General features: G+C 53.2%; 1 protein-coding gene, 1 long non-coding RNA gene and 1 other non-coding gene across 3 annotated transcripts; 2 read left to right on the forward strand and 1 right to left on the reverse strand.

The window, feature by feature from the left end:
- Positions 1–829: 829 nt before the first annotated feature.
- Positions 830–19,812, reverse strand: Fcamr (Fc fragment of IgA and IgM receptor). The gene is made up of 6 exons (XM_019205885.2): positions 19,668–19,812; positions 11,099–11,218; positions 4,295–4,633; positions 2,269–3,001; positions 1,606–1,724; positions 830–1,002 (listed from the first exon to the last, which is right to left on the reverse strand). The coding sequence occupies exons 1-6, from the start codon at positions 19,810–19,812 to the stop codon at positions 830–832; spliced, it is 1,629 nt and encodes a 542-aa protein (XP_019061430.2).
- LOC104854558 lies at positions 4,866–6,571 on the forward strand. The gene is made up of 2 exons (XR_004516689.1): positions 4,866–5,521; positions 5,828–6,571. It is a non-coding gene; the product is annotated as an uncharacterized LOC104854558 (long non-coding RNA).
- LOC117285621 lies at positions 9,136–9,242 on the forward strand. Its single transcript, XR_004516705.1, has one exon. It is a non-coding gene; the product is annotated as a small nucleolar RNA SNORA26 (small nucleolar RNA).
- Positions 19,813–20,661: the final 849 nt, after the last annotated feature.

Consider the following 20,661-nt stretch of genomic DNA (forward strand, 5'->3'; position numbering starts at 1 on the left):
CCTGAATGCTTATTGGGGTCCCACTGAATGGAACAATTCTCTGGATGCAAATAGTTTGCATTCTAACATAGCCCACTGAACAGATAACCTGACGGAAAGCAGGAACCCACATCCAGGACCGTCATCCACCTGGAGAATACCTGAAGATGACTAAACACTCCCAAACCCAGGCCATCATGCGCCTCTCTCTTGGAGACCCGTGCTTCACTTTCCCTGCCTGTGTACTTTATCTCTCCAGTAAGTCTCTGTCTCTCACTGATGTATCCAGTGATTCTTTTCTGTGGCCTAAGCAAAGAACCCACGACCCATCCCATGGGCCAGCGACTCAAGGCGACCAGCTCCTTTTTGAGGGACCTCTTTGAACCCTCTTTAGTGACTTCTGGACACAATGAGATGGATAAAGCAATGCGTGTGCTAAAGGAGCATGGACTTTACTTGAGCTGACGCGACGGGTGCACTGGTGTGGACTGAGACGTGAGCAGCAGGCGGAGCTCTGACAGAGATCAGAAGAGGGGGCACCCAGAGAGAGCCGGGGGTGACGACAGAGCGCTTGTCATTTTCCACACTGACTGGCAAGTCTTGTCTTTTCAGAATCCAGGAATGGAAATCCCACTTTTCCCAGGTGGTCTCTTCCAGTGTTCAGCAATTGAGCCATCCTGTCGCCCCGGCCGTGAGGTCAAGATGGCAGCATCTGCTTCTCCAGGTGGGGCTCCAACGCCATTAGCTTCTCTCCAGGTGGGTGGAGGGAGGACAGTGACAAGAGGCTGGAGTCAGGGAGGTATCGGGCCCTCCTCCTTCCACCACGACCCAGCCCTTTACCTTCCCTTGCTCAGGGTCCTGGGTCCCTCTCCAGGACAGGCAGGCTGGCTTGGGGAGGAGGAGGAGGAAGAGGGTCACCCTGCAGCTTCTTCACGTTGGGCAGCTGGTCTGGTTGGAGGTTCAGCTCCAGCACACGTGTCATCTGGATCAGGGTGACTCTCGGTGTCCTTTCTGCCTCCCGAGCTGCAGAGACACAAGGACAGCCGTGAAGCTTCTGGGACAGACAGCGCTGGGCCTGGTTCCCTGAGAACACCTCTGCCCGATGCCAGTTTCTGAGAACTTCTCAACAGAAGGGTGAGCTTTGGAGACACAGTGTTAGGGCCAAGCCTTGGGGGTCTAGCTCTGAAAACCTCAGCCTCTCCTTCCTGCTCACCCTTTCTTCTCCAGGTCTATACCCCCGGCAACACTCGCTTCAGGAGTATTTACACCCAGCACAGTGCTGACAGAGGACATCAGTAGGCCATGTCAAAGGGTGCACAAGGCAGATTTCTGCCCGGGGCTGGGCCCTGCCCTCCTGCCTCTGCCACTGAGGTTTCTTAAGCATCTCATCCCTGTGCCTAACACAGATCCTGCCAGTCTCCAGAGAGCTTCTCCTTCAGCTCTGCGCTGCTACCTAGACAAATACAGAAACAGCCAAGGTCAAATGTGGTCAAATGCCCCAGTCTAGAATTTAGCTCTGTGGTAGGCAGAAGTCCTAGCACTGACTCGAACCTGACCCAGCCCCACCAGTGCCAGGTAGGACACAGCCACCCTTCCCCAGGCTTGGAGCTATGTAGACTCACGCACAGCTCCTCCTTCTCCAGAGTCGCCTTTGCCATAGGACCAGAGCCACAAGCAGAAATGGGGCCAGCATGACGAAGACTGGAGTCAGGGTCCACGAGCCACTCTCGCCTTCTGGAAAAGCACTGGAAGGAGCCAGGGCCGGATGGAAGGACACAGGAGAGGGAGGTTGGAGCTGGAGAGACTGAAGACTGTTGCCCACAGCCCTCCTTTGTTTTACAGGTGGAGGAGCTGTGGCAGGTTGGCCACCCTCAGTCCACGGCTCTTAGTAGCCGAGCTGGGACTAGAAATGCCGTCTTCCAGTTCTCCAGCCCCAACCCTCTGTCCCCCTTTCCCTTCCCGAGTGTGGGCTACGCTGTGCACCACAGCAAGAAAGAGAACAGTGCAGGTGAGGGACTCTGCCTTGGCATTGAAAAATGGCACTACCATTTTTCCTTGTGCTTTCAATGCTGCTCTCTGGAGCCTCTGCTCTTTATCTTACTAGAAAGAGGTCTGGAATGCTCCAGCCTGAACACTTGGTAATTCTCTCCTTTAGACTGTGCTGGCAAGCTGCACGGGAATGGGAAGGGTGGACAGCAGAGGGTGTCCTCAGGCACAAAGGGCCAGAACTGAGCAGAGGGAATGGGGCAGAGCCAGGGCTCCAGCCCAGAGTGAGGGCCTGGGGCTCACCTCTTCCTGGAGGACTCCTCAGGGCGCCTCCGGGGCCCTGCTGCTGGGCCCTGACTTGGTGTTGCTTGGAAACCCTGGTCTCCAGCAGCGCTGCTCGGATCCCCCCCGGGGCTTCCTTCCACAGATGCTGGCTCTCTGCGGGTGGTGTCCAAGGTCCATGGACTTGCAGCCCCGCTTGCTCCATCAGTGGAGACCAGTGCTTGTTGCTTAGGAACCACAGCTGCTTCTGGTAGAGTTTCCCAGGCCTGGGCTGATGGCGAGATGGTTCCTGTGGTCTTCCTGGCTGCATCCCCAGCTATTTCAGTCCTTTCTGTTTGCTCCCCGGGCTTCCCGGTCCCAGTAGCTTTTCCACCCTCCCTGAGCCCAGCCCCCTCTGTGACCAAGCGCCAGGTGCCCCATCCCCAAACATCCTCTGTGGTACTGGACAGGCCTCCGAGTTTTGAGACTGGACTTTGCGGGACAGGGACAGTTGCCTGAATGGAACTTTCTGCACCACTGTCCGCCCCCCGAGCTACCGCCCTGACGGTCCCCGGGGTCTGTCTTCTCTGAGCTGAAGCTGTGGTTTTCCTGGTCTCTGTAGTTGGAACAGCTCTGTCCCACTTCGTCCCCTGTCCGTCTAGAGTCCGGGTGGCTCCCGAAGTCCATCTGTTGGCTGCTAGTGATGCTGCCCCAAAGGGTTCTGTGAGAAACTCGCCAGCAGCTGGAGGGGCTGTGGGGATGGCCCTGGAGGAACCTGTGTGAATTCCGAGGAGAGCAGAAGGAGAGGCTATCCAGCTTGCCAGTGGACTTAGCAAAGGGCTAAAGGGTTTAAAATACTCGCCAAATAGGCTGTACCTTCACTAAGAGGTGCAATGTTGCGCCAGTGTGTTGGGATACAACAGAAAGGTGAGCATCCTGGGTATATCCTCTCATCTGATGCAAATATTGGCATCTTATGCTGCTATTGCCTTCTCCCAGGCCCACATATTCTCCATCCCCACTGCCCCAGATCCCCATGCGTCTGCTTTCTCCAGAGGCCTCAGCCTACTGGGTTCTGCTCTCAAGAAAAAGGAAAAGGAGCACTGCAGTTCCTAAAGAGCAGCCAGGAGCAGCAGGCAGGGGCGGAAGCATCCAATGAAACCCATCCGCACTCCTAGCTGGCAGTGCTGATGGGCTCTGACTTCTGCAGAGCAGCTCTCACAGCCTGGAGGCCCTGCTTGCACTCTGGATCCCTCTTCTGGACCAACCCTCCAGAACCTGTCCCCAGGGCCTGGACCCGGAGGCTGCCTGATGTCTGCGGGGGCACTGAGAAGGGTCAGTCAGGGAAGAGTTGTCCCAGCTCTTTCCTGTCTATCAGGCTGCTCTGCAGTGCTAGCCCAGATCTGTATCTCCCAATACGTTGCTCTCAGGACCCTAAGGTACCATAGTATCCAATTTGCTACCTTCTTGGAACAATGTCCAAATACATATTCCACAACACCCAGGGTGTGGCCTTTGGGGTGGAGTGTCGACTTGACTGGCTTTGGGATCTTCCCGGGATCAGTGGAGCTCACATCTGGGCGTGTCCAGGAGGACCATGGAGGTGTGACCCTGGAGTCTGAGTCCGATGCCTGACCCCTTCCTGTGTGGCACTGTTTCCCTGCCCTGCTCCCCAGCCTCCATGAGCTGAGCATCTTTGCCCTGCTGTTCCCTTCTGCCAAGATGTTTCTGCCTTGAGGCTGGCTTACCACAGACTGAATCCTCAGGAACCATGAGCCAAATCAAACCTCTTCTCCTTCCCGCTGTGAGTGTTAAGTAGTGTGCTCCAGTGACAGGAAGCTGACTGATACACTGGTGTTGGGAGGGCTGGGCGGGACAGTCTGTGTGCACTCCCTGGTTTTTCCTAATATCTCCCTTCATTCTGGAAATAGCCTCCCGTGAGGAAAGGCTGCTTCTCAGAGCCTTCATCCTGGCCCAGCCTTTTCAGCTCACTTCTCCAAGGCCTAAAGCTGTCCTGGCCCTCTAAACTTTCTCTCGCCCCCCTGCTTCAGGGGCCATGGGCACTCACCTGCCGAGACAGTCAGACTCACACTGAAGAACAACGCGTTGTTGCTGTTCCCAATGCCGCAGCGGTAGTGTCCCTCGTCACGCGTGGACAGCTGGGACAGCCTCACCACAAACACGCTGCTCTGGGGGAAGTCTGCTAGAGCCGCACGGCCACGGTAGCCGGGGTGGGTGTAGTGGTTGGTGGACACGACGGTGTGGCAGGTCCCTGTCGGAGGCCCCAGGCGGCACCAGTATTTCCTCTGGTGCCTGTTGATGGACAGGGGTGTGTAATGGCACCGGATGGTGACAGCTCCTCCGAGCTCCCCAGACACCAGCCTCGGGCCCTTCAGTGCGTTTGCGGCTGCAGATGGAGAGAACAGCTGAAGGCGAGGGAGTGGTGGGTGTCCTCACTGTGGGGGACTGACCGGACCAGCTCTGCCAGCCCGAAGGGTCCGGTCAGAGACGCCACTGTGAAAGTGGGGCAGAATTAACATGGAAACAGCAGAGCTGAGCCTGGATAAAGCAGGAGTTGCCCCGGATACGGGGTAGAGTGGGATCCGAGGCTCCGTCTTTGACGTGAAAACGCGGTGAGGATCTTGCACACTATTTTCCCCCTAGCACGGGGATTGAACCCAAGGCCCTGCATCGGGAGCGCTGGGCCACTCCGACCCTCCTCCACTTCTCTGAAGCCTGATTTTGACTTGGGTCTTCCTAAGTTGGCCTCAAACCCATGATCCTCTAGCCTCAGCTTCTCAATCAGCTGGGATTTCTGATGTGTGCCACCACCCTTGGTCCTTACACACTGTTTTGCTAATACTTATCATGGGCTAGGTTTTCTCAGCAAATCCACACAGATGGTGGGTTCATCCCACTGTGCGTCAGTGCAGACGCCGTCTCAGCTCCCATGAGAGGGTGGAAGCAGCCTCTGGCTTGCTTGCCATTTCAGAGACAGGTGCTGGACGCTGTGAACATGTCAGTGCGCTTTTCCTCAGCACCGCAGGGATCCCGCTCCGCCTGCTGGGTATATAGGTCCCCAACCCTTCACACTGACCACTTTTCCGGAGAAACAGAAACAGCCAACATAGATGAGCACCTGCTTTGGCCAGAGCCCCAAGGACGACTCACGCTTTGACCAGAGTGTAGTCAGCTTACGGAATGACTCGAGTCTGACCGAGTGCAAACAGAGAGAAGTTCGTTCCTTCTCCCACCGCCTCTTCAGAACTTTCCCTGTTTCCCGGGGAAATCACAGGTATAATCTCATGTCTGGTAGCTTTTATTGTCTGGTTCAGATAATAAAGAGCCCAGTCTGGTGTAAAATTATACACCTGGCTCAGTCAGAAGAAAGAGTGCAATGCACTCCAGGCACTTAGCCAGCTGGGGCCTTTTTCCTTTTGGGGTCCTAGGCTCTACTTTCCCCTTCCTCTACTCCAAGCTGCATTTGGGGGCCCTTCCAGGGCCATGCACAGGGAAGAGCGGGGAGACAGACAGATAGTTAAAATCTGCCCCTGGTGCTTTCTGGGCATGTCCAAAGTGTCCTCTGTTTTGTTCCCCACAGGCCTTTGTGTGGCTCCTGGCTGCAGTCCCTTCCCTAGGAGATGAGCTCTGTCCTGCTGCCTGTCAGGCTACCAGCACCCGGCCTGTGGCTTCCACCCAGCTGGCTCTCTGTTATTGGTCACAATCCCCTCTGGGTGCCCGTGAGGTGGAGGCCCCCCCATGTGGCCACAGGTTCCATGCCTTTATCCTGCTATTAGAAGAAACCCGGGACATATGACAAACTTGGGTGGCTCTCCAGAAGTCCCTTCTCTTATGTGACCACAGCGAGCTTTTCCCCGAAGAGTCTCATGAGGGCTCTCTGCCGCCAAGGGGTCGCATTTAATGGCCCAAGTGCCTTCATGGTGGGCCAGTGCTGGGACTGGCTCTACAGTCTCAGTGTGCAGTCCTACAAATCTGTTCCCCATCTTGCTTTAGGATGTGGTGCCTCATGATTGGTTCTAGGTCCTTAGGCTCCCCGAACCCAAGAAAGTTCTGTTTAAGTCTGACTGTTAAGTAAGCCATGAGTCTCGCTATCAGATCTGCAAATGACAAGTACAAGTGAAAATGGGGGGCCCCTTGTTCGAAACTTCTTAAGAAATTTATGTGGCCACACTGGAGGATGAGCCAAGCACCACTGGAGAAGAGCCTCATGCGATCTGTGCGTTATGTGTGTCCTGAGGTCTAATAGCAGGAAAATTAAGGTCACATATGCTGTGGTTGTATGAATACTCACTCTAGGTTTAATTAAACAACATACCCCAATCCATGCAACCAATAATCAAGCTGAATGGTAATTTATCAATAAAGAATAAGAACATTTACTATCACAAGTGGGCCATCTGAAGGAAGCCATGGTGATGCTCCAATGAAATGTTTATAGCCCAGATTTTAGGAGTTCTCATGCCCTACTTACATCACCTTTGAGAAGAGTACACTTTCACTAATCCCCAGCACAAGGCAGTCTGACCTCGTGATAGAAAGATGACTAAGAATTCTTCTTGCACTGCATATAGTTTCTATTAACATCAAAGCTCACCAATACTTCTAAAACATGTTTGATAAGTCACCAATCGGTAGCTCCTCATGTTGTGCAGTCATTCAGGTTTTTAGGATTTTCACATTAGTTGCTTGTGAGAATTACAGAACAGGCTAGGATTTTAGGAGCAATATGGTAGTAAGAGGGGACCCTGAGGCCAGTTCTCCACCCCTCAATTAGGGGGTGCCCCTGGCTCTCACCAGTCGGTGGCTAGGTCACTGTGACTCCAGGAGCTGGAGGGAGGCTATGGGCAGCTTGGTTTGAGAAGGAGGTCTCAGGGCAGGGCTTGTACCTGTGAAGGAGCTGGGCTTCTGCCAGCAGAGGGCTGAGGAGGACAGGAGGGCTTCTGTGGCAGACAGGCGGGTCCCAGAGGGAGGAGGGCCAGCCTGTAGCTGTCGGAGATGGGGTCCTCTGCGTGGAGGGGCCAAAGAAGAGCTGGGCACAGGGAGGACTGGGCCTTCAGGGGCCTCCGATGTCCACAAAGGCAACCACCCGCACTCCCTCTCCTCCCACTGAGCTGCTGGAGCTCTGGGAGTGACAGAGGGAGCAGCAGAGGAGAAGGACACAGCCTTGCCAGCCTGGGGGACTGAGGGGACTCCGGGGTATATCTCTGAATGAAGATCTGCATCTGACCAAAACACTTCACTGAGTGCATAAAATGACTGCACTTAGAACTCTGAGGCTTAACTCAACTCCCTTGGATCCCTATATCAGCAGGAAAAGCATGGGCCTGCCTGACTGGGGGCAGGGAAGCCTATTTTTACCGAAAAATTTTAAAGGGGGAAATGAGAGACTGAAATATAAAGATGCTGTGATTATATCAAGTAAGAGCGCTTGCTGAAGTAGTAGGCACTTCTGACTCATTAAGACTGATATGTTGACCCTTTTGGCCTTGATTCAGTATTTCCGCCCATTCATTACTTCACGATTACTAGGCATCTGTTTGGGACTAGCCAATGAATGCTCTAGACACATACTCTATATTCCTCAATGGCTCCCCACGGCCATCAGAATGAAAGCCAGCTGGCACCGCATGGAGACAGGGTCGCGTCACGTGGGTCCATCTACAAGGACCTGTGGGGCAGGGATCCTGTCTGTCATTGACCTGTCTCCTGTGCCTGGCAGGGAGTCAGCGCTTCACACACGCACATTAAATAGATCAAAAAAATGAATAAAAATAATTTTCCTTTGCCCACAGAGCTTCTTTATAGATGGAACGCCTAAGGCCTTCCACGGAAGTGTTTGTAGCACGAGTGAACTGAAGCTTTGCCGCTTCTGATCTTTACGTATCCCCCGCCTCTCTGCCTGGAGCCAGTGCGTGCACTTGGGGGGCCACTGACCACTCTGCCTTCTCCCTGCCTCCACCGAGAGGAAGCCGTGGCAGTGTGGACCTCCGCGGCGGGGAAGAGCCATCCGGCTCCGTGGGCGCTGATCTGCGCCGCCGCTGGGGCTCACCTTGCAGCAGACACAGTAAGAGGAGGAGGAGAACGAAGGGTATTCTCCACTCTGCCCCCGGCCTGGCGACCTGCAAGAGACACTGTCGATGGAACCAGGGGCTCGAGGCGAGGAAGAGGAGCTGGCGGGGCAGCGGGAGCCCCGGGCCGAGCATCTCCGCACTTCAGGTTGGAGGAATCTGAGCGCCTTTCGGGGAGAGGGGCCCCCGTCCTCACACGGTGTGGCCCGGGCCAAAGTGCCCTCCCCTGGGGCCTCTGTGTTCAGAAGAGACAAAGCTCCCTCGGTGGGATTCCCAGCTCGGCCTCCACTCGCCAGCTAGTCGGGAGCTCGGGCCCTTGCTGGAGCCACGGGGTCTTGGACAGAGCAGTCCCAGGATCCCATCCCTCCCGGGTAGTGAGACTCCCTCAGTGTGGGGTTACTGTCTAACAAGCCAAGTCCAGGAGAGGCTGGGTGGTGGGGCCTGAGCGACCTCCCTCCCCTCCTTGCCCCTTCCTCCCTGTTCCTCCACTTCAGGGGAGCTTTCTGTTCCACTGTTAGGTGCCCCTGTCCGAAAGGAGTCAAAATGAAACCTCTGGCCGAGTAGCTGCATGTCCAGCTCTCTTCTGTTTGTCTCCAAAGCCTCCAGAGTGTTCTCCCTGCCCACCTGATATCCCTCCCAGTCCACACTGATTTCTCCTGTCCTGGTCTCATCCCCTGGCCGGGAGCTCCTTGGGGACAGGGACCTCTTGAAGCCGGACCAGCACATGTGAGCCCAGCACGTTTTCCGTGCACAACCCAAGGTTCGATGCTCCACGGCCTTTTGCTGTGTGCAGATTAAAAAGAGATTGATGCCCTTTCCTGTGCCCTGCGAAGGCTGACACAGTGCCTGCAGGGTAAAGGAAGCCTCTGTAAAACCCAGAGAAGACACTGTGAAACTCCTCTTTGAATCCTGTCTGGAGTCACGGCTCTAAAAAAAACAGAAAAAGATTGCACATTGTAGTTTCCCTGTGTTCTCCATGGGGTGTGCATTAATTGACTAAAAATCTGTTCTTTGAATCTGTCTACTTCCTGCTGCGATTTGTGAAACCTGTAGCTGGCCATTGTTTTTTCTTTCCTGCGGTAATACATGATTCACTGATGCTGAGAAGGGGCGCATGCACTGTCCCGTGAAGCACCACCCCTGGATGTGCGTACGAAGGGAGGGTGGGTTACAGGCACTGTGGGCTTTGTTCAGCCAGAACAGAATCGTGTCATCCGCAGGAAAATGGATGCAACTGAAGACTGCCGTGTTAACTGGAATCAGCCAAACTCAGAAAGACGGACATCACCTAATTTTCCTAATATGTAGAATCCGGGAGGAAAAATAACATGCACGTAAAAGGGAGATCGGGGCAAGGGTATAAATGAGAGCAGTGGGGAGAGGATGGACAAGATCTAAAGTACGTCATACGCATGGATGAAACCCAGCTGCTGTAAATCAGCACATGGAAAAGAACAGGTGCGCACAGGGCCATGGTCTGGCCACCGGCAGGAGCCCCCTCCCCTCAGACAGACTGAGCCACGCGGTTCCATGGGCCACTCTGGGATGAGCACCGTGCCTGTGTGAACCAAGAGGAGGAGAAAGGGGAGCGGGGGAGAAACAGGCAGAGGACACAGAGCCAGGGGAGGAGAGAGGAGCGGACAGGAGAAGAGGGGAGGGCACTCGAGTGAGCGCTGGCCCGCCTGGCCCTTGGTACCAGGCCGGCTGTCCGACTAAGGTCCCGGAGTGGTCAGATCTGCACAGGGCACCGGCTCCACACCTCCTGCCCCCCCACCAGCAGATCCTCTCTTGGGCACTGCCATGGCAGTCCCGGCCCCTCCCTGGAAGCTGTCCTCCCCAGGGGCTCTGCGGGGCAGGCCAGCCCCATCCCTACTTGGGTCAATATTCAGCAAGTCCGGTGACCTCTGGGGCTGGCACCCTCTCCCACCCTCGCCAACTTTCCTAAGTTGCCAAGTCCTAATGCAGCCCAGATTGGGGCCAAAGTCTGCACACTGCCACCTTGTTCCTTGTTCTCCGAAGCCTGATGGTGCAGCAATATCTCTGCTCAGGAGCAAAAGCCACCTCCACAGGGCAATGAGGAAGCACAGGCAGCAAGATAAAGGGCTCCAGAAAGCTATCAGCCTTGACTGGGGGACTGGAAGGGTATCTATCACTCAGCCAGATGTCTCCGAGTTACTCTCCCTGCCAATGACCTTTAGAAATCCTTTCTTTGGGAGACGGGAGGTGCCAATACCACAGCCTGGGCCGCAGCCTCGGTCAGCGCCCACTGGGTTTCAGGGGACTGGCCCCATGGGTGCTCCCTTGCCTCCCAAGCCCTTCCTCTCCAGCACAGGCTGAGTGACTCCCCGATCCCTTGAGCCCTCTGAGCGCCCCTCTGTGCTATCTCGGGAAGCAGACAAGGAGGGAAGGCGCGAGGGTGAGGCAGAGGGAAGAGCACAGAACCAGACTCGAGAGCCTTTGCTCTGCTTGGGGCTGATGCAGTGACCTGGACCACTGTCCACTCCTTTCCTCGGTGGAGGAAGAGCTTTGCCTAAATGCTCTGCACGCTTCCTCTCTTTCAAATGAGTGCCGGCTCTTTTCAGCTGGGCTTTCAAAGGAAACACTCATTCTGTTGGGGCCGAGCAGAGGAGGAGCGGGGAGACCTGTGGCCTGAGCTCCAGGGTGCTCAACTGGCCTCCCACCTTGCTTGAGGGGATCCGAGGCCCACATGACGGCTGCTGCAGCACTTACCCTGCCCCTGCATTCAGAGCCAGCCCCTACCTCCAGGAGAAGCCGCAACTCACCCTGCATTCTCCGGGCTTCCACGGGGCTCCTCCGTCCATCTCTGTCCAGAAGCAAGGTTCCTTGGGCTCCTCTCCAGGAGAGGCTGCTGCAGCGATGTCCTCTGGTCACTCTCTGTGACCCTGGAGAAGCAGGGTGGTGTGCTGGATGGCAGCACTAGAAGATTGGGGGAGAGGGCAGCGCTGCCCCTCACCACCCTGCCACTCACGCGGGCCCTCTCCCCGGGCCTTGGTACTTGGAAGAGGAAGCCGTCCTGGTTCCCTCTCATCTGCACTGTCTCCTGTCTCAGCAGAGCTTTTAATAGGTGGTAACAGTGGTGTTTTCCAGCTCAGGGTTCCTGGCTTTTCAGGATGCCCAGCCCAGCCAGACCCCTCAGGGGTCTCCGGAGCAAGTGACACAGCCATCTGGGCAGGAGGGAAGGGAAGCTCCCAGGATTCGGGGGAGGAATTCCCCTGCTATCTGCCTGGCAGTTGCTGTCCTCTGGCTGACCCAGCCCCTCCAGCAACCCTGAAGAAGCAGCTTGGGCCTTTGGGTCCCTGACTCCATGGCTTGGTGGTTGCGAATTCACGCCACAGACAAGGACAATTCAATAGGTGACGGTCTTCGTGGAAAGAGAACGGGCCAAGTGCGGCTGACCCAGGGGATGACACACTGAAAAATACCCTGTGGGACGGCTTATGGGGCTTCTTTTCCTTTGAAGGATGTCATCTGCTGGCCTTGAGCCAACAACTAAGGAATGGGGTTGCCGGACAACGAAGTTAAGCACCATGGTGGGGCACGTGTGGCCTCATGGGATGACTGAAAAGGGCCCTTGCTCCTTAAGAGTGGGGTCCAGAGTTCATGATCATGTCCCCCACGGCTGGGTGGGAGGACGGGCAGGGGTGGCAGGACCCGCCGCTGAAGCAGGGGGAGGAGGACAGAGCCCCGAGGGATGCTGGGAGTCGGCTGGGATGGGGCGGAATTGTGCCCTGGAGACCGTGCCCGGCTCTGTGTGCTACCATCCGAGACCAAGCACCTCCAGGGCTGGAGCTCCTGACCTTCACAGCTTCGCATACGTGAGAGAGAGTCACCCCTCAGTGAGGCGCGCCTGCGCAGTGCACAGCCTGAAGAACTGTGCAGAGCGGCCCACCCAGAGCGGAGCGATCTTCACTCAGGTGTGGGGAGCGGCCAGTGCCTGACCCGATCTTCCCCTTCCAGCTTCACGGCGGCAGCCTCCCATCACGCTGGAGCCTCCTACCCCCGGACTGATAGGGAAGAGAGACATGGATCCAGTTATTTATTCTTTTCAAACCTTGTTTTCCTAATATGTTAACCAGCAAACTGTACCTTCTTCCTAAAGACATTGTGTAGATAACGGACATTCCTCTGTGACTCCAAGGGCCTAGTATGTAGTGAATAACATTAGCTGATAACATTAGTAGCTTAGTTTATAGCGAGCAGAAGATCAAACCTTCAGAAACAATCCCTCCGAGGTTTTCCTCGTTGAGGGGTCTGCATTGATTCACCGACCTACCTTCCTCCTTCCTTCTCTTCCTTCTCTTTCTCCTTACTTTCTTTCCTTCTCTCTCTATCGCTTTGGCATTTGAAAGATTTAAAAATAAATCAATTTGTCTAAGAACACTTCTGGATTAAATTTATATTTTAAAGTAAATGTTTATCGCCGGGCGTGGTGGCGCACGCCTGTAATCTCAGCACTTGGGAGGCTGAGGCAGGAGGATCACTGTGAGTTCAAGACCAGCCTGTGCTACACAGTGAGTTCCAGGTCAGTCTCAACTACATAGTGAGACCCTGTCTCAAAAAACGAAAAAATAAAATAAAATAAAGTAAATGTTTATCAAGTTCAGTTTCATAAAGGATATAATCACTTTGAATCCTTAGCATATTTTCTCTATTTTATCTGCTTTTCAGCACTTTAAAGACTATCATAACTAAAGACGAGGGCCTCGTTGTGACACACTGGGCCACTTTTTGGCACACTTACCCACAGCCACAGTGTCCCCTCTCTGGAGCGTCATGGAGGTGAACTCTGTACTGCTTTGGGGTGTGACTGAATTTTCTTGCCCAGCACTAAGCCACAAGGGGCCACTTTACTTTGGTTTACTACTGTTGACTTTTTCAGTTCTGGACCCAGACTCCAGAATCAGGCTAAGTAACACATTACCAAATGTCAGATCTGAGAAGAGCTTTATTTACTCCCAACATGCACCTCCAACCTCCAATACCCTGATCCAGTTTTAACAGAAGATAAATGCAACCGAAACACACCCAAGAGAGTAAAAGTAAAATTCAATAAGCAGAAATTTAACCAGAAAAGCTGTGCTATAAAACAATCCCTACTGCCCACATTTTCTAATGCACAGGGATGAACAACATACAGGGATGTTTGCACACCCACATAGCTCACCTAATCCCTTCCCTACCCTTGCTAATCAAGGCTTGAATGCCTTCTATATTACTGCAATGTTTTCTGTGCCTCATATCCACTCTGCAAACTTTTTTTAACAACCCTCGTTATCTGCTGGAAAGACACACCTTCCCTTTCAGCCCCATTTGGAAGGCTAAGCATGAAGGAAAACAATGTTGAAAAACACCTATATTACAAGTCCTTGATCACTTACCTAAATGTGCACAAAGGAACAATGAGATCTGTCACTCCTCCAAATGCCAAAAGAAGAAAATAGTGTTTGTGCAGCAGAAATAATCATTTTATAATGGCATTTGTTGTGCTTTTACAACCTGAACCACCATTTAGCTGATAGCAAGATTTGTGGTCCAGCAACGTTCAACCCAGGCACAGAAGGCATTCCGAAGCAGTCAGGAGTGCGCTAAGATGGCCTGTGTGTATACAGCCTGCCAGCAAACGAGCACGATAAAGAACCCCAGGAGAGCGTCTCCTGCAAGGGGCCCAGGAGCCTGAAACCTTAGCGGTAGCTCATCCATGGATGTTGGTACAGATTACTGTTGGAAAACACGGTCAGCAGACATTAACATAATCTTTCTGAAGTGACTTGAATCTGGGGGTTGAAATGAACATTTCGTACCACTTGGGATTAGTTGGCTAAGACACTGTTTCGATGAGAACTTACCCTGTGATGAGAAATCATGGTCCTTACAGGATGGAAGGGGCCTCACGTGCTGGCTAACTTGCCACTGGACAGTGAGAGGATCTGGTCTCACTGGGGAACATAGCTAAATGATGTTCAGCTCTGTTGTTGGCATTCGTAGTTAACACAGCAGGTGTGGCTCAGTAGTGCAGCACTTGCAGGGCAAAATGAGGCCCTGGGGTTGATCCCCATCACACCCCCCAAACAGTAGCTCATATATGCCTGGTTAGTGGGAGACTGTGCTATTTGTTGGGCTCATGCACCGTCTCCAGCCCTCTGACTGTGTTCTCTTCCCTCCTGTGTCCTTTGTGCCAGATCCACGGTGGTCATCAGCCGAAGCTGGCCCGTGTCAGATAGGAAAGCCATTCTGTCTACTCAGTAGTTTAGTGTCTCTTCTATGGTGAGCACTGGGTTATATTACAGTCCCATTGTGACTTGAACCTGGCAAGTGTGGGGCCCTGGGGTTGATCATCAACCCACCAACTTACTACGGGCCAGGCTTGGGATTTTACCTCTTCTACCATCTCCTCTGTTATACGGTGTGCTCCTCCACAGCCCCTTGAATGTGGAACAGGGTTCTGGTAGTTGTTATGGAGGTCTTAGCTATCTGTTCACAGTTTGCCTGTGTTCCCAGATCCTTTTGCTCAGTCCCAGATGTACCCCTTACAATTTATGATAAACTGTTGCCAAGCTTTCTTGATTTTATGTCTTAGTAGGTGTCATAGCTCTCGACTTGTGAAGGGCAGTTTCAGACGGGTCCTGTTTGGGGTCCTGTGTTTAGGGGTCCTGTCTACCAAGGCCCAGTATCACACCAAGCTTTTTTTTTAAGACAAGTGAAGAAGATGCTATGGGTATATCAATCAGCTTTCCTATTTCGGGGACAAAATACCTGATATCCACAATTTCAGGGAAGAGAAGCTTACCACGACTCACAGTTTCAGTCCATGATTGGCTGATTCTAAGGCAAGAGCATTGTGGGGAAAGGCTTCAGTGGAGCAGCTGCTGACTTTGTGGTGCTCTGGAGACAGAGTGCAGGGGAAACTACCCTCCAAAGGCGCGTCAGTGTCCCAGCTGCTAACAGCACAGACAGCTTGAACATCCGCGCGTTAATCCCCCGGTGAGTACCGCAACCTCATGATCCGATCACCTCTCCAGAAGTCTCTCCATCTAGTCAAGTTCACAACTGAGCTTAACTGACATGAGGATCTTACAAAAGGACCACAGGAGACAACGTGGCCAGGCTGCGATTCCTCCACTGGACTTGCTGAAAGTTCCCACCACCTACATCTTTACTGCTACATGGCAGGGCTGCTTAGAGCTCAGCCTGGATCTGCTACCAAGTCTTTTCCTACTCTGCGCCCCACTCAAAAGTGGAAGCTTTTCCTGCTGCTTGGTTTATGGGTCATCTATTAGTCAGCTGTCCATAGCTGAGATAAACAACTTAAAAGAAGATTTTAAAAGATTGTCTTTGGCTCACAGTTTCAGACTGTGGTTCAGTCCATGCTTGGCTGGCTCCATTACTACAGGCCTGCGGTGAGGCAGACCATCCTGGAGGAAGCAGGTGGCAGTGGAAATCTATGCACCTCCTTCTAGGGAAAGGGTAGTGGGAGCTGCCAGAGAGCTCTGCAGCGGTCCTGGCCTCCTGAAAGCCAGTATGACAACCACGAGATAGGAAAGTGGGAATCAAAAGAAACATGGAGACAGAGACTTAAGAGAAACTGAGTCTTGGGCTGATCTAAACTGCTCTGGGCAGCAAAGACAAAGGGCTCCAGGACATCCAGGGTTGGCCTTGGGACACCACCGATAACAAGTGTTAAGCAGGCAGCACTATAGAATAAGGGCACAGCATATCGTTGCTGAAGAGAACAAATGGTTAACTCAGAGGGGAAAAATTTTGCTGGAGTCAGCTGACCTTGACTGGGAGTGAACTCAGCCAAGCTTTGCTATTCCAATGTAACATTAAGCAGGGCAAGAAGCTTGTGCCACTATAGCCCGCAGATACTGGAACAAAGTGTCAGCTACACCTTACAGCAGCCAGGAAAGGGGCATGGGTACTAGGGGCAAGTTATAGCCCTCAAGGGTATTCTGGCGAGGTCCTACTTCCTTCAACTAGGTCCCACTTCCTGCAGTTTCCACTGCCTCCCAGGACTCCATTTAGCAATGGATTAATCCTTCGATGAGGTTGGAGCCTGTGATTCAGTTGTTTCCCTGCCTCTGGGCGTTGCTACTTGGGGACCTAGACTTCAACACAAGTCTTCGTGGGACACCACAGATCCAAACCCTGTGTATTCCTATGTATGCCATCTCCTGGGCCAAGGAGACCTAGCAAATGTGCTGCTTTCTTCATCGTGGTAGGAGACAGAAGATGCAGTGTTTCATCTACTTCGGAGATAAAACTCCTACTCTGGGAGAATCCTGATCATCGGGCCTTAAAACTATTCTTCATTCACAAGGCTCCGGAATCTGTCAGGTTCGCTTCACTTCCATGCTGTCAGCCACAGGACGCTGGCCACTTCTTGCTCATGTGGCATGATTAGCACAACGTCACCAGACGATGGACCGATTGACTTTCCTCAGGAAGTCTCATGATGCAGACTCCTTCGGACTATATGCCAAGGGAAGACAGAAGAGTTACGCAGCCCTGCATGTGTGCTGCTATTCATCATTTGGAAGCAAGTGGTCTCTAATCCTCTCTCTGATAGGGCAGCAAACAAGGCATTCTCCAAATCGAGGCTGTGCATCGTGTACCTGCGGCAAGGTAAATTTGCTCTTCCCAAGGAGATGCTCCCAGCAGCTGGAACTGGGCGACTATTTGGCTGACTGCCATTGTTTAGGGGCCACTTGTTTTCTACAGGCTCCAAATACTGACTTACCTGAGAATGAGTACAATGGGAACGATCACCCGGGTACTTGGGTCTTTCAGGGTGTTGCTGATATCCAGCCTTGCCCCTGCCTGTGATATTGTTTTGCATTTGCTGGAGACAGGGAGTTTCCAAGCCTCCCACCATGAGAGCTTTGATCCAAAGGTGCAGGACCCAACTGCTAATTACATCCATCAAGAACTTGCCACGGGGTGTGTGCTGGACCTTGGCCAGGGGATATTTATTACCTGGCTCCCATGTGCCCCCACTGGTTAGAACAAAAAGCCACCATATCCGGTGCTCAGGGTGCCACGTGAGACTGGACCTGTGTCCAGTGGTCCTTAGAACGTTTGGAAGTCCCCCCTTCTGTGTGTGCCTGAATGAATACTATGGTTCCCTCTGGGAAGGACTTGTGGGGTCACTGCTGGGTCTCTTGGCAGAATTCTTTCTCCTGGGGACTCTCCGAGTCTGAGCGCAAAGACTTGCTCAGGTTCAGGGAGTGAACGAGGAACTGTGACATTTTGGGGGCCCGGTGCCCTCCGAGTCTGCTCAATCTAACCTCTGAAATTGCAGGTTACAAGCTGAGGTCCCTTGTTGAGCAAGTGTATATTTTGCCTCTAGCAACTCTGTTCTCCATGTGCGGAGGTTTAGAGGACTCTGGGAGTTCAGGAGTTTAGGGCCATCTATCCTGGTAGCCACACACGGTCCCGGGGTCCTGCCCCCGATCTGATGTCTCCCTTCTCTTCAGACCTCAGGCTGTCTGTGTCCATACACTGGAAAGAGCACAGCCAACTTCCCCCTACAGAGAGGCCACTACCGGACTGGCCTAATTTGCTTGAAAGCCCACAGGAGCCAATAGCTAGGGGGCTCTTGAGGACCATTTCTCTTCCAAACACTGAAACGAGCACAGATGTTTTAGCTTTGCCACGGTGAGAGGCTACGTTTTGTGGAAAATGCAACCTGATTTAAGTTCTAAGTAAATGTTTATTCACACTATTGCCTTCAAGGTCTATACTGACAAAACCGCTTAATTTGAGAAGATAAATTATCTCCAGACATCGCTGTGTTAACACTTGCACACCTAGGTTTTTTTCTTTAAAATTTAATTGTGGAATGAATATAAAAACTTAATCGTGGAAAGAATATAAAAACTCCAATATCGATACAGTACTTCTGTACCCCCAAAAACAAGACCTCCAGAGAAAGAGAGAATTTAATAGGCCAGAAAAATTAGGAAAGGGTTCTTAGAGAATTGTAGAGTATGGAACCTTATTTGGAAGTGACCCGATTCAAATCTCTATTCAAAGGCAAAATATGTTCACAGCCTTCTTTCCAAAGTAGGTGTTCAGCCTTGGGGTGGTTAATTCCAGTGACAAGGAACCTGTCAGTTCCATTTTCAAACATTTGTAACTTTTTGAAAACTTGGACTGAGAAGTACCTAACTCGCGGGGCCTCGGCACAAGTGAGAAGAGCCAGGGGCCGGTTAATGAGTCCTTAAGTGTTTATCGCGAAGCTCTGTGTACCAGAGAGTCGTGCAGGGTTCTGAGAGTGGACAGTGAGCAAAATAGGTCCGTCCTTCCCCCGTGGGCCACACGATCCTGGGGGGAGCGATGTTCACGCGGGATAGGTAGCATAGGGGCAGGCGGTACAAATTTTAAATCATCACGAAGTTTGGAGGAGAATAAGGCTGTAAGAAAGTGGCCTGGAGCCGGGTATGGTGGCGCACGCCTGTAATCCCAGCTGAGGAAGACTGAGGCAGGACGATCGCTGTGAGTTTGAGACCAGCCTGGGCCACACAGTGAGTTCCAGCGCAGTCTGAACTAGATAGTGAGACCCTGTCTTGAAAAAAAAACAAACAAAAACAGTGGTCTGGGCTAGGTTTGAGGTGGGAGAGTGTGCCCTGCCCCCTTAAGGTCCTGTGGTGAGAAGCCTGTCTCCTTGTCTGAGGGACCGGTTCCCTGTGTGGCCAGCTGCCGACTGGCTGGAGTTAGAATCTGAACTGGGGTCTTGGCTGGTGCCAGACTTGAAGCACCCCCTGGCGTCGAGGAAAGGAAGACAATGGCAGGAAGGAAAGAGTTGGAGGAGGAAGAATTTAAATTGAGGCCTGCCTGGGGGAGGGGTTGTCCTTTTCCGGGTGGGCGGCCCCCAGAGACCCGTGCAGGACCCTGCTTGGTGAGTGTCCAGTACAGATGTGAACCAGCACCCGGCCCCGTGACAGCGACGGGCCAGGATCTTTTCCACTGCTGTGTGTGGCTACTCTTCACAGAAACCAGAGGAGAGGAGAATCCTGTGTCACAGCTAGAAAATGAGCCACAGAGGCTGCCTCACGGTCTGGTTTGCCACCTCATCAGTGGCAGAGAACAGACCCAAGAGTCTTGCTTCTGACCAGCGCCTGGGAGACCTCCGGAGCCCAGGGCAGGTTCAGCAGGCCCAGCATGTGCTTAGCTGAGGTTTGTTTTGCAGCGTTTTGCCTGAGAGTTGATAAGGAGAGCCAAACCCAGGGGAGGAGTCAGGCTTCTTACAGCTAGGCAGGTGCTCTAGAAAAAGCCTAAAGCTGCAGTGGCTGAGCGCAGTGGGCTCTATTTTTCATGCGGAAGAAATCTCACGAGGTTGGCAGGACTTGGTTCCAACTGTCCTCTCGGGGCCCGAGTTCCCTCCATCTGTGGCACTGTGGTCGCAGCGCATGGCCTTCTGGTTCTCTGTGTCAGGGAAGAAATGGATAGAGGAGGCCCAAGGGCTTTTCGTTTTCATGCCCGTCTTACCCAAGTACGTGTTCAATGACCCCGTTCCCAAGTAAGGTTCCTGAGGTTTCGGGACTTCCACCATCTTTCTGGAATATCGCAGCCCGCCGCGGGGAGACGATCTGGCCAGTTGAGCCCAGCCAGGTGTCGTCACATTCAATGCAAGGACTCTGGTCTTTCCTGGGAGGATCAGCCACAGGGGTGGGAGAACTTGCTCCTTTTCAGGAGCCAACAGAAGTGCTTGAGCAGAAGTCTGGTTGCATAAGCCAAGCAAGTCACCGCCCTGAGGGTAGCATCACTCAAGGCAGCCAGGAGGGCTGTGCGGCTTGCCCTGGGCAGAGGATGGACAGGGCAACCCTGTCAGACACTGCATTGTAAGACATTTCTTTGCTTCACCGGCGGCTGTATTTTGAGCCCTGTCCCTCCCCAAATGGACCACTTTCCCACCACCGGAGGGACGCTCTGGCCCACAGGGGTGATGCGTTTCCAACTGTGGGCAGCTGCTGCCACCTTGTGTCAGAAAGACGCCAGGCTGGAGGGGCCAGAGTCACAGCAGGACTTGCTGAGTCAGGAAACAGCACGGGGGTCTAAATTGGGATGGTCCCAGGTCCCAGGCTTCATGTCACCACCCTGGGGAGAACAGGGAACACGAGCACGCACAAGGATTTTTGGGGGGAATGTGGCAGAGTGCCCAACTGTCCCTTGTTCTGGTTAACTCCTGGGATGCCGCCTTCTGTAGGAGCTGCGCTGGCCGCCACACCTCACACAAGATTTTCTGTACACGGGAGGAAATCGAGCTCCTCTGACTCAAAGAATAAAGAAATCCCAGCTTTGCTGATTAGCAGAAAAGACTTTCTAT

This window comes from Fukomys damarensis, unplaced genomic scaffold (genome assembly GCF_012274545.1).
Source record: "Fukomys damarensis isolate Sample0158 unplaced genomic scaffold, DMR_v1.0_HiC HiC_scaffold_11, whole genome shotgun sequence".
NCBI classification, from domain to species: Eukaryota; Metazoa; Chordata; class Mammalia; order Rodentia; family Bathyergidae; genus Fukomys; species Fukomys damarensis.

Excerpts from the sequence above, each read along its gene's own strand:
- Fcamr (XM_019205885.2), bottom strand. The coding sequence starts at position 19,812 with ATGAAAACGAAAAGCCCTTGGGCCTCCTCTATCCATTTCTTCCCTGAC. Across the intron at positions 3,002-4,294 it reads GAGTCTGACTGTCTCGGCAG|GTTCCTCCAGGGCCATCCCC; the intron begins GTGAGTGCCCAT and ends GAATTCACACAG. Across the intron at positions 1,725-2,268 it reads GAGGAGTCCTCCAGGAAGAG|TGCTTTTCCAGAAGGCGAGA; the intron begins GTGAGCCCCAGG and ends GGCTCCTTCCAG.